The sequence below is a fragment of the Nomascus leucogenys genome, chromosome 17 (assembly GCF_006542625.1).
Source record: "Nomascus leucogenys isolate Asia chromosome 17, Asia_NLE_v1, whole genome shotgun sequence".
Classification (NCBI taxonomy): domain Eukaryota; kingdom Metazoa; phylum Chordata; class Mammalia; order Primates; family Hylobatidae; genus Nomascus; species Nomascus leucogenys.
The window spans coordinates 543,377-557,957 of NC_044397.1; the positions used below are offsets into that span (position 1 = coordinate 543,377).

A 14,581-nucleotide genomic window follows, 5' to 3' on the forward strand; every position below is an offset into this window, starting at 1 on the left:
TTATATCTCTATAGATTTGCCTATTCCTTGCAGGTTTGTTAAAAAGGTATTAAGGAAAAAAAAAGACGTGTGTGTTCCTGACTTCTCATCTAAATGCAGCTATATAATCTGTAATTTTCGTGACTGTCTTCTTTCACCTAGCATAATGTTTTCAAGGTTCATCCATATATTGTATCATGTGTCAGTGCCACATTCCTTTTTGTTGTCCAGTGATTTTGCATTATATGGATCCACCGCATTGTGATGATCCTTCATCAGTTCATGGACATTTGGTTGCTTCCATTTGGGGGCTGTTAGGAATAATGTTGTTCACATTTGTGCACAAGTTTTTGTGTGGACATATGTTTTCAGTTCTCTTAGGTACATACCTAGGGGTGGAATTGCTGGGTCATATGGTAACTGTGTTTAACTTTTTGCGGAACTGCCAGATTGTGTTCCATAGTGGCTGTAGCATTTTATGTTCCTACCAGCAGTCTACAAGAGTTTCAATTCCTCCATGTCCTTCCCAACACTTTTTGTCTGACTTCTTGATTGTAGCTATGCCAGGGGATGTGAAATGGTACCTCATTGTGATTTTGATCTGCATTTCTCTGATGGTTAATAATGTTGAGTATCTTTTTGTGTGTTTATTGGTCATTTGTATATCTTTTTTTTGAGACAGAGTCTCGCTCTGGTCACCCAGGCTGGAGTGCAGTGGCACGATCTTGGCTCACTGCCACTTCTGCCTCCCGAGAGGGAGTGATTCTCCTGCCTCAGCCTCCCAAGTAGCTGGGATTACAGGTGCCGGCCACCACACCCGGCTAATTTTTGTATTTTTAGTAGAGACAGGGTTTCACCATGTTGACCAGGCTGATCTTGAACTCCTGACCTCAAGTGATCCGCCACCTTGGCCTCCCAAAGTGCTGGGATTACAGACGTGAGCCACTGCACCCAGCCCATTTGTATATCTTTTCTGGAGAAATGGCTATTCAGATCCTTTGTCTATTTTTTTATTTGGTTGGCTTTTTATTACTGATTTGTAATAATTCTTGATATATTCTATATAGACTACCCCCTTATCAGATACATAATTTGCAAAAATTTTCTCCCATTCTGTGGGTTGTCATTTTACTTTCTTGATGGTATTGAGACACAGAATTTTTAAAGTTTTTCCCCTCCCCTTGTCTTCTGCAAAAAAATTTTAATTTTGATGAAGTCCAATTTATTTTTTCTTTTGCTACTTGTTCTTTTGGTATCATATCTAAGAAACCATTGCCAAATCCCAGAATCATGAAGCCTCCCTCCCTGTGTTTTCTTTGAAGTTTTATCGTTTTAGCTTATAAATTTAGGTATTTGATCAATTTTGAGTTAATTTTTGTGTATAGTATAAAGAAAGGGCCAGGTGTGGTGGCTCACACCTGTAATCCCAGCACTTTGGGAGGCTGAGGCAGGCGGATTGCCTGAGGTCAGGAGTTTGAGACCAGCCTGGCCAACATGGTGAAACCCCGTCTCTACTAAAAATACAAAAAAATTCGCCAGGCATGGTGGCGGGTACCTGTAATCCCAGCTACTTGGGAGGCTGAGGCAGGAGAATCACTTGAACTCGGGAGGCAGAAGTGGCAGTGAGCCAAGATCGCGCCACTGCACTCCAGCCTGGGCAACCAGAGCAAGACTCTGTCTCAAAAAAAAAAAGAAAGGTCCAAGTTCATTTTTTCATGTGTGGATGTCCAGTGATCCTAGCATCATGTATTGAAAATAATACATATAGCTGTCTCTTGGCATATGTGAGGTATTGGTTCCAGAATCTCCATATACACCCAAATCCTTGCATATTCAAGTTTCACAGTTGATTCTGTGGAACCTGTTTATACAAAAAATCATCCCTCTGTATATGTATACGCAGTTTTTGCATCCTGAAAATATTGTATTTTCAATCCTGGGTTGGTAGAAAAAAATCAGCTTTTAAGTGTACCCACATAGTTCAAACCCATGTTGTTCAAGTCTCAACTGTAGTTTGTACCATCTTTTTATCTGAATGTGGGGGGTATAGTGTGGTGGGCTCTTCTCTCGTTCCCCCAGTTCCTCAAAGTCTAGATTGCATGCCTTGTAATCCACCATTAGAAGTCTTCTGATTCTGATCTAATTGGTCTGAGTCGATGCCCAGGTATGAGCATTTATGAAACGCTCTCTAGGTGATTCTAATGTGCAAGCCAGGTTAAGACCTAACGAGCTAAACACTTAATAGTCATAAAGAGGACCAGACAGGAGTGATTGGGAGGCACACTGCTGCAAGAGGAGATGTGCTGGTGTGTGCTGGGTTGTGTTGTAACAACATGACTACGTCCTCCCCCCTACAGGTGGCAGCATCTCCTCACTGAGAGAATACACATGTACTATGTCAGTACTTTTTGAGGCTAGAAGCACTGTAGGAATGAAGTATGCAAAATAAAAGGACCCTCTGTATTAAAAATAAATAAATAAAGCCCAGTAGAAGAGAGCACAAACCCGAAGAAGCACTCTTCTTCCTCCTGTAAATGAAGAAAAATATTATTGTTCTGTAACTTAAACACTTTTTTAAATAGCCATTTAATTATTTTATCTTATTTTATTTCTCTAGAGATGGGATCTCGTTCTGTCTCCCAGGCTGGAGTGCAGTGGTATGATCATAGCTCACTGCAGCCTCAAACTCCTGGGCTCAAGCAGTCCTCTCACCTCAGCCTCCCAAGTAGCTGGGACTACAGGTGTGTGCCACCAGGCCAAGCTGATTTTTAAAATTTGTTTTTCTTTTCTTTTCTTTTCTTTTTTTTTTTTTGAGATGGAGTTTCGCTCTTGTTGCCCAGGCTGGAGTGCAATGGCGTGATCTCGGCTCACCACAACCTCCGCCTCCCGAGTTCAAGAGATTCTCCTGCCTCAGCCTCCGAGTGCTGGATTACAACTGCATGATTTTTTTTTTTTTTTTTTTTTTTTTTGCCTCAGCCTCCCGAAGTGCTGGGATTACAGGCACGAGCTATTGCGCCCAGCCTTGGAACTATTTAATTTCATTTTATAAATGATACAGAGAGAACTCTACTTTGCCCCATTAGTTTTTACCTTTTGTTCTCTGGGCATGATGAAACAATCTGTCTTTAAAATAACTATAAGAACACAAATTGAATTTTTAAATTAGTTAAAAATCTTAGGTATTTTAAGTATATAAAATACAAATAAAATGCCCTTTATTTTCTAAAATTGTATTTGTAGAAAAGCATGAGGACTCTGGTTGCTCTAGAAGAAATTAAAAAAAAAGAAGAAAGAAAAGTGTGAGGACTGCAAGCCACATGCCATGGTTTTTGTATTGTCTGAAATCTTTGCTCTGCCAAGAACAAAGCTTTTCAGCCTATTGCTCTCAGTAAATCACCTTCAGTAATCTTCAGTGATCAGTTCTTCCTCTTGTGTTGCTAAAAGATCTTTCTGGTATAATTGGGAAGAAATAATTGATCAACAACACTGTGCATAATCCATTTTTTTTATTTTAGGAAACCAGTAGCAGATCTCCCATCATTGGTGTCAGAAATCTTTTTTGGATGTCATTAGTGCTTCAAAGTCCCATTAGGATACATTGTGCTCTAGACCAGTGCTCCTCAGTGTTTGGGAACTAGTGCAGATCTGTAAACTGTTCCTGGCCCACAGTTAATGACTATTTTAAAACTTTTATGGCAATCTGACATTGTCTGTATGTATTCATTGTGTTTCATAAAAGTGTTGGTCTGTAGAGGATTGAGGAAAGCACAAAACTAGGCCTTCTTTACAGATGGTCAAGTAGCTTTGAAGAGGAAGTACCTAAAGAAACCACCCTTCTTTTTACATTTATTTTCTCTCCATCTGTGTCAGGGATTTTATACTGGAAGACATGGATCTTGCTGCCAACGAGATCAGCATTTATGACAAACTTTCAGAGACTGTTGATTTGGTGAGACAGACCGGCCATCAGTGTGGCATGTCAGAGAAGGCAATTGAAAAATTTATCAGACAGCTGCTGGAAAAGAATGAACCTCAGAGGCCGCCCCCCCAGTATCCTCTCCTTATAGTTGTGTATAAGGTAAAATGTTTCCTGAGTTGGTAATTGCTTCAACAGAGCACAAACTGTTCAGCATTCTTCACAAATGCTATTTTTGACTAATCCCACCACTGAGCCTTGGTTTTTCCGTGAATAAATTGGCCTTTGCTCTTGTTACCATGTGTTACTAGGAAATTTGACTGTGTTGTTAAAGGTCCTAGATGAAAGCTGCATATTTATAGTTAAATTATATTTGTGTAATATTGTTATTTAATTTTTTATTATTTGTTTGTTTGGTGTGTGTGTGTTTTGAGACGGAGTCTCACTCTTGTTGCCTAGGCTGGAGTGCAATGGCGCAATCTCGGCTCACCGCAGCCTCTGCCTCCTGGGTTCAAGTGATTCTCCTGCCTCAGGCTCCCAAGTAGCTGGGATTACAGGCATGCACCACCACGCCCAGCTAATTTTGTATTTTTAGTAGAGACAGGGTTTCTCCATGTTGGTCAGGCTGGTCCTGAACTCCTGACCTCAGGTGATCTGCCCACCTCGGCTTCCCAAAGTGCTGGGATTACAGGCCTGAGCCATCGCACCTGGACAGATTTTTTATTTTTCTAGTCAAGGTCACACTCTGTTGCCCAGGCTGGAGTGCAGTGGTGCCATCATGGCTCACTGCAGCCTCGAACTCCCAGACTCAGGTGATCCTCCAATCTCAGCCTCCCAAGTACCTAGGACCACAGGCATGTGCCACCACACCTGGCTAATTTTTCTATTTTTTGTAGAGATGGGGTTTTCCGTGTTGTCCAGGCTGATCTGGAACTCCTGGGCTCAAGTGACTTTAGTCCAGTCAATCACTCTCAGACTGAGTTCGAGACTGCCCCCCTCAGTCTCCCAAAGTGCTGGGGTTACAGGCGTGAGCCACTGCAACCAGCCATTATGTATGTATTTATTTATTTTTTGAGACAGAGTTTCACAGGCTGGAGTGCAATGGCGTGATCTTGGCTCACTGCAACCTCCGCCTCCCAGGCTCAAGCAATTCTCCTGCCTCAGCCTCCCAAGTAGCTGGGATTACAGGCATGCGCAACCATGCCTGGCTAATTTTGTATTTTTAGTAGAGATGGGGGTTTCACTATGTTGGTCAGCTGGTCTCGAACTCCTGACCTCAGGTGATCCACTCACCTCAGCCTCCCAAAGTGCTGGGATTACAGGCATGAGCCACTGTGCCTGACCTAATATTTGTATTTTTAGTAGAGGTGGGGTTTCACCATGTTGGCCAAGCTGGTCTCGAACTCCTGACCTCAGGTGATCCACCCACCTTGGCCTCCCAAAGTGCTGGAATTACAGGTGTGAGCCACTGCGCCCTGCCCCTTTGTGTATTATTATTTTTTTTATTTTTTTTTTTTTGAGACGGAGTCTCGCTCTGTCGCCCAGGCTGGAGTGCAGTGGCGCGATCTCGGCTCACTGCAAGCTCCATCTCCCGGGTTCACTCCGTTCTCCGGCCTCAGCCTCCCGGGTAGGTGGGACTACAGGCGCCCGCCACCACACCCAGCTAATTTTCTTGTATTTTTAGTAGAGATGGGGTTTCACCGTGTTAGCCAGGATGGTCTCGATTTCCTGACCTCGTGATCTGCCCGCCTCGGCCTCCCAAAGTGCTGGGATTACAGGCAAGAGCCACCGCGCCCGGCCTGTATATTTTTAAATGGTGAATTTTAAAATACACTGATTATATGGTAGCAGCTTGGTAAGCCTTGCAGTCCCTGTAGTTCTCAAATTCTAAATTCTTCCAGAAGTAAACGTAAGTGGCTTGTTTATGAAAATGGATTAGTTCTTAAGGCACATTGGAAGTAGCAAAAGAAGCCTGTTTTGTTTTGTTTTTCTTGGTATTAAGGTATTTGTTTGCTGGGACGATTATTAATGCGTTTTCTATCTTTCCTTGTAGGTTCTCGCAACCTTGGGATTAATCTTGCTCACTGCCTACTTTGTGATTCAACCTTTCAGCCCATTAGCACCTGAGCCAGTGCTTTCTGGAGCTCACACCTGGCGCTCACTCATCCATCACATTAGGCTGATGTCCTTGCCCATTGCCAAGAAGTACATGTCAGAAAATAAGGGAGTTCCTCTGCATGGGGGTGATGAAGACAGACCCTTTCCAGGTAAAATGCAACATTTACTACTTATTAGATACAATTTTCTTGACAGTATGTGATAGGAAAGGAAGTAACATTTATTGATACCTGATGAGAGGCACGCTGTCTATATTGTCTCCTTTAATTCAGTCCCCACTAAAACTCTATGAGATGGGGTTTATTATCCCCATTTTACAGATTAAGAAACCAAGGCTCAGAGAGATTAAGAAACTTGCTAGAGGAACATCTGGTAGAGCCAAATTCACACCCCCAAATTCCGGAACACACATGATGGGGATGAATGTCTTTGCCCATAAAAAGGATTTGATTGTATCTCATCCTTTTCTCTCCTGTGATTCCTGTCCTTAATGCATATTTAATACATAGGTATTGGTTTATTGAAAGCAGCCGAGTTCAGGTTGCTTCTAAAGGTCCTCTAACAGTCCTTGGCCTATTGGGCTAGGTTTTTGTCTAGGTATATCCCACTCTTTCATTTTAGTCCTTCTCTCTCTGTCACAGCTCATTTAATTTAGTGCTCAAAAGTATATCAATTTTGCCAGTAAATAGAATTTTAAAAACACATAAATTTAGTAATGGTGCATCAGTGGCATAAGAATTCATAGTCTGATAGACTGTTTGAGGGGTTTCCTTTTGAGAATAGTGTAACATGTAATAAGAGTTGAAATTTACTTTTTCAGGCTGGGTGTGGTGGTTTACAACTATAATCCTAGCAATTTGGGAGGCTGAGGCAAAAGGATTGGTTGAGCCCAGGAGTTCAAGACCAGCCTAGGCAACATAGCGAGACCCTGCCTCCAATTTGTGTGTGTGTGTGTGTGTGTGTGTGTGTGTGTATAAAGAAATTTACTTTTTGAGAAAGGGGGATATTATTTTGGGATTTTTTTTGATGATGTTTATCTTATTTGGCAATGTAGAATAATATGTATATTAATATCACAAATGGATTATAGAATTTATTGTGTAACCATGTTCTGAAACTTTTAGAATGCGTCATAACTTTTAGGAAAAATGCTTTCAGAAAAAATGTATGTAAGCTTTATAATCATAATGTTCATTCTTTTTTTTTTTTTTGAGTTGGAGTCTTGCTGTGTCGCCCAGGCTGGAGTGCAGTGGCGCGATCTCGGCTCACTGCAAGCTCCGCCTCCTGGGTTCACGCCATTCTCCTGCCTCAGCCTCCTGAGTAGCTGGGACTACAGGCGCCCGCCACCACGCCTGGCTAATTTTTTATATTTTTAGTAGAGATGGGGTTTCACCGTGTTAGCCAGGATGGTCTCATAATGTCATTCTTTAAGATCTAATGAGTCATAAAAATCACCCCTTGGATTGGGTCTCCATTGAAAGCTATTTTTGTATACTTGAGGAAGTCGTGGGAAGGTTTCCAAAATTGTATCAAAATCAGAGGAAGGGGACATTGTAAGACAAGAATTCCACCTCATTAAAAAATCAACAGCTCAGATATTTCATTTGAAAATTCCAGATATAACTTCCTTGTATTTATTGGGAAGGTTGCTTTTGAAATGTCACTAACAGAGCTAAAAAAAAAAAAAAAAAAAAAAAAAAAAAAAAAAAAAAAAAAATGCAGTCTCAAACTCCTATCAGAACGGTTCAAAGCATTTGGAGGAAAACAGCGAGAGAAACTTGTCAGTTAGGCCAGTCTGTGCCTCTTCCTCAGACACACCAGTCTCCTTTCCTGACTGTCTTCCCCCGACAGTCTCCCTAACGGCAACTCCTGATGAGTTTTCCCGACCTGGTTGATAGCATTATCTTCTTCCCTAGCCCTATAAAGTAAATCTCCATACACAGTTGAACTGAGAAATGGGGCATCGTCAATGAACACTGCTTGCTTCTTCTCTAAATCATAGTTTAAACATTCCAGAAACATTAGTGTCTTGTCAACAAGCCGGATTATTTGGACTACTTCAAATCAATATTTTGCCTTGCAGATGGAAATAAAGCGAGTCCTTGGAGCTCAGTTGTAGAGAGAGCGAGTGAGCATTGGAAGGGTGTGGCTTTAGCTCTTTAATGTTGTTGATTCTATTAAAGTGCTGTTTTTACTTGTAAATGTGAATGTGGAAGCACCATATTTTCCTATGTATGATAATTCTGGGAAGCTGTAGATATGTGAAACTAACAGCATTTTGCATAGCATTTGGAAGAAAAGTTAAAAATGCGTAATTATATGAAGAGTAAACAGAAACACATGAGGGAGAATTAAGTGCAACTTAATCTGGGCCTGTAATAGGGCAGGAAAAGTAAAAATACATCATTTTTAATGTCCTGATATCAAAAAACAACTACCTTAAAGTTAGGATTACTTGGCCGTACGTTTAAAGTAAATGCAAGGGGAGAATGGTGTGACAGATTCCCCAAAGGAAACCCCATATGGTTTCCTGAAGTGCTGGCCTGTCTCACACTCCCGGGGTCATCTGGTGCTCCTTGCGGTGGCACCTCAGGAGTGATGGAGGGCAGCTGCAGCCTTGGTGATGTACAAGAGGCACCACCACCAATGACTGGAAGTTTCCCCCGACCCCACCCAGGGAACAAAAAGGTGACAGAAGTGGGGTTCTTTTTCTAGAATTCAGCCTTAGATAGGAAATCCTTCCCCTAAATGCTCTCAATAAGAAGAATGAAGTGACTTTGCAGCGAGTCATGGAAACATCCCACTCTGCAGCAAAAAATAAGTAAATAAACTGACAGTTGTTTATTACTTACCAGCTGCCAGACCCTGTTCAGGGGGCTTGCCATATATCAGCTTATTTAATCTTGACAACATCCCTATAGGGTTGCTTCAGGTTTTATGCCCATTTTACAGATGAGGACACTGAGGCACAGTATGGTTAGGTCACTTGCTCAAGGTCCCAAGTCTAGTCACGGAGCCATGATTTGAACCCAGGCAGCCAGTCTTCAGAGACTGAGCCCTTCACCTCTGATGTGAGTAGTCTGTAGCCATGCAGTAGACCTAAAGAGTCTAGCTTTAAGTCTGATGTTGGAGTTCTGCACTCTCTCTCTCAGATCATCAGTTACTTTCTCTTAACTCCCTAGTCCCTGAAGAGACGATATTCTTTCTGGCTGTTCCAAAGATAAGTGGTCTTCAAGCTACTGACCTTTTAGAATTTTCCCGACCTGATCTTGTCTTAGACATTCAGCCCAGTTCATCCTCCCTAGTCTGCACCTTTATGGATAATATTTGACTTACTTAATCTTTCCTCTTACTGACCCAGAGTTTTCTCTTTACATTCACATTCTTAGTGTTTTTCTCCCCTCCTGGCTTCACATCTTTATAGTCACTTTACTCCTGCCAACCATCCCCTTGGTTTTTACCATTTCCATGGAATCATTGAGACTTAAAGCTAAAAAAGAATTTTAGAGTTAATCTAGTACATACCCCATTTTATAAAAGAGGTAACTGAGGCCAGGGGAGGTAAAGGAACTTGCTTACCCAGCGAAAAGTGGCAAAATCACACTTGAACCCTAGTTTCTTAACTCCCTCTAGCATTCTGTCCAAGATACCACACTTACGGCCTGCCATCTCTGCCCTCAGTCAAGCCAGGTGCTAGCATGTTTGGCCAATTATTTTGTTTACTTTGGTCATTTTCTGGCCAATTTAAAAATAACATATTCATTTCTACTGAGGAAGCCTGGGATAGTTCTCACATACAGTGAAAAGGCACACATTTGGAACTTGATGCATCCTGTAACCTTCAAAGGAAGGTTGAAGTAGATCCAGCAACATCAAGAAGTTTTGGAAATAGCAAATCATTTATTGGCCTCAAACTAAGAATCTAGTAAGACTTAAGAGAGTCCGGACCTGTGCTCAAAGATGAACTGCTTAGACCTCAAGGAAAACCTTACTCTTTTATTTGCAAAATAAGCTTACCTTCTGTGATAATAACAGCTCTGTCAAGCACTTACTGTATACCAGATACTGTGCCATGCACTTTATGTTTATTTCTCAGTCTTCACAGCAGTCACATAAGGTAGATACTGTTTTTATGTTCATTTCAAAGATGAAGAAACTGTTGTGCAAGGGGATTGACTGACTTGTCTAAAGTCTCACATTTATTTATTTATTTATGATTTTTTCTTTTGCTGTGTTTTTGATAATAAATTTTCACATTTAGAAACAAATTTTTGTACAAGTGAGAACTCAGACTTTCTCTATGGTTTGGAGTGGTTCCAATGCATTGCTTCCTGGAGGCAAGGCTGTTGGTGAAATGATTTCTTGGGCTCTTTCCCTCTACGGTGTGTGAAAATGGCTCTGGGCATGGTGCCACACATGCAGGGACCTGGCAAAAGCCTCCTTCACTGTCAAGGCTTCACCCCTGCCTCATGCCCAGGGTACTAGAAGAGGTGCTATGCAAAAACAAGCTTCTGGAGAGCAGCCTGATTAAATATTGAGCACACACTAGTGAAAGTCATGGGAACTTTGTCATGGGTTTTGCAGGTTTTTCTTGGGTACATTTATAATGTAAGAAATCATGAGGTTATATTTATTTAATCTTTATTTTGAGGGCTCTGTGAATCCAGATTGCTCATTTGATTTTTCTCCCCATGGACTTAATTCTATTGTTAAAACTTCTGAAAAATCAGCCTTCCTGCCTGCCTTCCTGCCTGCCTTCCTGCCTTCCTCCCTCCTTCTTTTCCTCCTTCCATCCCTTCCTCCCTCTCCCCAGCTTCATTCACTCATTCAATAAATGTTTATGGAGACCCTGCTATATATGCCAGGCACTGTTCTCAACAAAGCAGTGAACATAACAGACAAAACCACTGCTCTTGTAGAGCTAGTATTGGCTTTGTTCTTTTCTTTCTTCCCTATCCTTTTTATCCAGAGGGAGTTTTTTGTCCTGGAAAATCTTTTGTTTTGTTTTGTTTTGTTTGTTTTGTTTTTGCCAGGTAAATAATCTGTGTAACAGGACTCTCCCCACACAGAATTCCAGGATGTTATGATTGTCTGCAGTGAACCAGCCTAAGTGAGTTTTCTTGTAAATAACTCTCAGGCACCAGGAGGCTCCCTGATGGGTGAGACATTGGCCCATCCATTTTTCTGCCCAGTGCCCAACTTGTAAAGAAGGGTGGGTAGTTATGGTCTCTGCACGTTGACTTCAAGGCTGTGTTTTGTCTGAGAGACTGTTTTTGACATCTCCAACAGTGAAATGATTCCAAATCATAGTGAAAACTTGAAATACAAGTTACAAGCTTTATTGAACTTTTATATGTAGGATTTCTCTGTCATACCTTTAAAAAAATGTTTAAAATATCTGGTATGAGGGATATCTGCAGTAAAGAAGCCTTAGAAATTAAAAGAAAAGTAGGAAGTTGCTATATAATTTACACTGACTTTTCTGTCTGGTGCTTCAGGAAAGGTGGTTAGAAACAGGAGGGCTGGAAAGAAGTGAGATGCAGCATATTAGGTAGTCAAAAGCCGTAAACTAGGGTGGCATGGGCTCGGCTGGCTGTGTGCTGTTGGCTGTTTCCCAGGATGGAATTTTGTTCACTTTGTGGCATGATGGCTCCAGCCAGTTGTATAGAGAACACGTCAGACAAAACCTTTTCAGATGGACGGAGGCCAAGCTGGAGTCTGGCCACATCTCTTTCTGTTGTCAGGGACTCTGTGGGGAGAGGAGGAGGAGCCTGCACCCGACCCCCACCCCTAGTTCACCGTTTGCCCATTCCTCTGTCTAAGCTCATGCTTTATCCATCTTGGTGATCCCAGGGCTACAGAGAAATCAAAAGTAGTTCTTTCTTTTAAAGTTTGGACTCCCTTGGTTCAGGTGGATGGCACAGGCTACCCCATTCCAGTGATCTTTTTTTCTTGTTACTTCCCTTCCTTCTTTGCGGGCCACCAGCTTGGCCACCTCTGCTCCTGTCAGGTGCCTCTCTGGGGCCAGCCTTCTGAGATGATTTACCTCTACACTTCAGCATTGAATTCTCGGCTTCAGTTTTCATGATCTCCAAAGACATTTTGACTTGGAAAGTGTATAAAATACATGCATACAAAGACAGTAAGAGGTGTAATATTTTGATATTTAAAAAATACTTATAATAAAGTAATATTTCTCATCTCTATCCTTTTAACTTTTCTACTCAGGCAACTGCTAGTAATAACTTGGTATACATCCTTCTGAGTTTTTCCATGTCTATACAAATAGATATACTTAATATATATAAATAGAAATACTTTTTTTGTTCACACACATACAAAAGATCTCATGTACATATTTTTGGCTAGACACATTGTATTAGTTTCTAAGGCTGCCAAAACAAAGCATCACAGGCCGAGCAGCTTAAAACAACAGAAATCCACAACCTCACAGTTGTGGAGTCTAGAAGTTAGAAATCCAGGTTGATAGGGCCACGCCGCCTCTCCAAGGCTCTAGGGAAGAATCCTTCCTGGCCTCTTCCAGTTTCCGGTGGTTTTCAGCAGTCCCTTGGCATTCCTTGGCTGTGTCAGCATAACTTCAACCTCTGCCTTTACCTTCACGTGGCCATCTGCTTTCTGTGTGTGTCTTTGTGTCTTCTGTCTTCTTCTAAGGACATCATTCAGATTGGATTCAGGGCTCATCCTACTTCAGTATGACTCATCTTAACTGACTACATCTGTGGCCACCCTATCTCCAAGGTCATGTTCTGAGGTTCTAGAAAAGATGTGGATTTTGGGAAAACATAATTAAACCCTGTATATATATTTTTGAGGATTTCATATTAGTTGATTCTGTGACTCTTCTATAATTTAACCATTTTCTAGGGTTGTTGTGGGTTGTTTTTTTTTTTTGCTATTACAAAAATATCTACCTGAGAGATTCATATACACATATCTTTATATAGATATACTGTTTTTTCTGTAAGATATATTCTTGGAAATGGACTAGCTGAGTCAAAGGGCATGTGCGTTTTAAATTTTAATAAATGCAACCAAATTGTCTTCATAAACTTATACCAGCTTATACTTTCATTAACAGCATATGTTGATCATTGACACTGGATGTTGTCAATGTTTTGCCAGTTAGAAAACTAAATAATAGTATCTCATTTCAAGTTGCACTTCGTTGATTGTTAGTCAAATTGCATGTCTTTTCAAATGGTTTATAGGCCATTTATATTTATAATACTTTTCTGTGAATTACTTGTTCATATTCTTTCCCCATTAAAAATTTTTTTATCTAGCCTGGGCAACATGGAGAAACCCTAGCTCTACAAAAAATACAAAAAATTAGCCATATATGGTGGTGCACAGCTGTAGTCCCAGCTACTCTGGTGGCTGAGGTGGGAGGATCACCTGAGCCCGGGAAGGTCAAGGCCACAGTGAGCTGTGATTGCACCACTGCACTTCAGCCTGGGTGACAGAATGAGAGCCTGTCTCAAAAAAAAAAAAGAAATTTTTTGTTAATTCAAACAGAAGCTTATATACTAGAAATACTGATTATTTGTCTCGTATATGCAAATATTGGTCAAATCTGTCCATTTTTCCTTTGTAGCCTCTAGGAGGCCTTCCTTTTCCCCAAGATTATAAAAATACTCATTTCTCAGTCCTCACAACAGTCACTTAGGGTAGATACTGTTTTTATATCCATTTCAAAGATGAGGAAACTGATGTACCAAGGGATTGACTAATTTATCTGAAGTCTCACATTTACGGACACGTTCTTATACAGATGAGAACTCATGAAAATATATGAACTCTCTATGGTTTGGAGTAGTTCCTCTAGCTTTTTTTTTTTTTGAGACAGGATCTCACTGTGTTCCCAGGCTAGCCTTGAACTCCTGGGTTCAAGAGATTATCCTGCCTCAGCCTCCTGAGTAGCTGGGAATAAAGTGCCACCATGTCCAGCTCCTTTAGTTATTTTTAAAATTTTGTGTTATCTATTTGTATCTTTAATCAATCTAGAATTTAATTCAGTATATGGTGAAAGGGTAGGAATCTAACTTTATTTTCTTCCATATAGATGGTCACTTGTCCCAATTTGATTTATTGAATCTATCCTTTCCTCACTTAATTAAAAATCTATGTTTATCCTTTATCGGCCAGGCATGGTGGCTGACACCTGTAATCCCAGCACTTTGGGAGGCCAAGGTGGGTAGATTGCTTGAGCTCAGGAGTTCAAGACTATCCTGAGCAACATGATGAAACCCTGTCTCTACAAAAAATATAAAAACTAGCTGGGTGTGATGGCACACACTGGTAGTCCCAGCTACTTGGGAGGCTAAGGTGGGAGGATGACTTGACCCTGGAAGGTCAAGGCTACAGTGAGCTGAGATTGTGCCACTGTACTCCAGCCTGGGCAACAGAGCAAGACCCTGTCTCAAAAAACAAAGGGTCTGGTCTCAAACTCCTGGGCTCAAGCGATCCCACCTCGGCCTCCCAAAGTGTTGGGGTCACAAGCGTCAGCCACCACCCGTAACTGTTTTATCTTGTTAAATTTATTGCTAG

The 14,581-nt window shown here is 41.2% G+C and overlaps 1 protein-coding gene across 5 annotated transcripts in view; it reads left to right on the forward strand.

Annotated features, from left to right (window-relative positions):
* C17H6orf89 (chromosome 17 C6orf89 homolog) overlaps window positions 1-14,581 on the forward strand; it is a 44,032-nt gene that overhangs the window by 15,269 nt on the left and 14,182 nt on the right. For 4 of the 5 annotated variants that reach the window (XM_030795655.1, XM_012496420.2, XM_012496419.2 and 1 more), the window contains 2 exons: window positions 3,850-4,057; window positions 5,949-6,162. In XM_030795655.1, the coding sequence (XP_030651515.1) occupies window positions 3,850-4,057; window positions 5,949-6,162 (422 nt within the window). Of the gene's footprint in view, window positions 1-2,685; window positions 2,705-3,849; window positions 4,058-5,948; window positions 6,163-14,581 lie in introns of those variants that run through there. The other variant, XM_030795656.1, reaches the window with a different exon arrangement.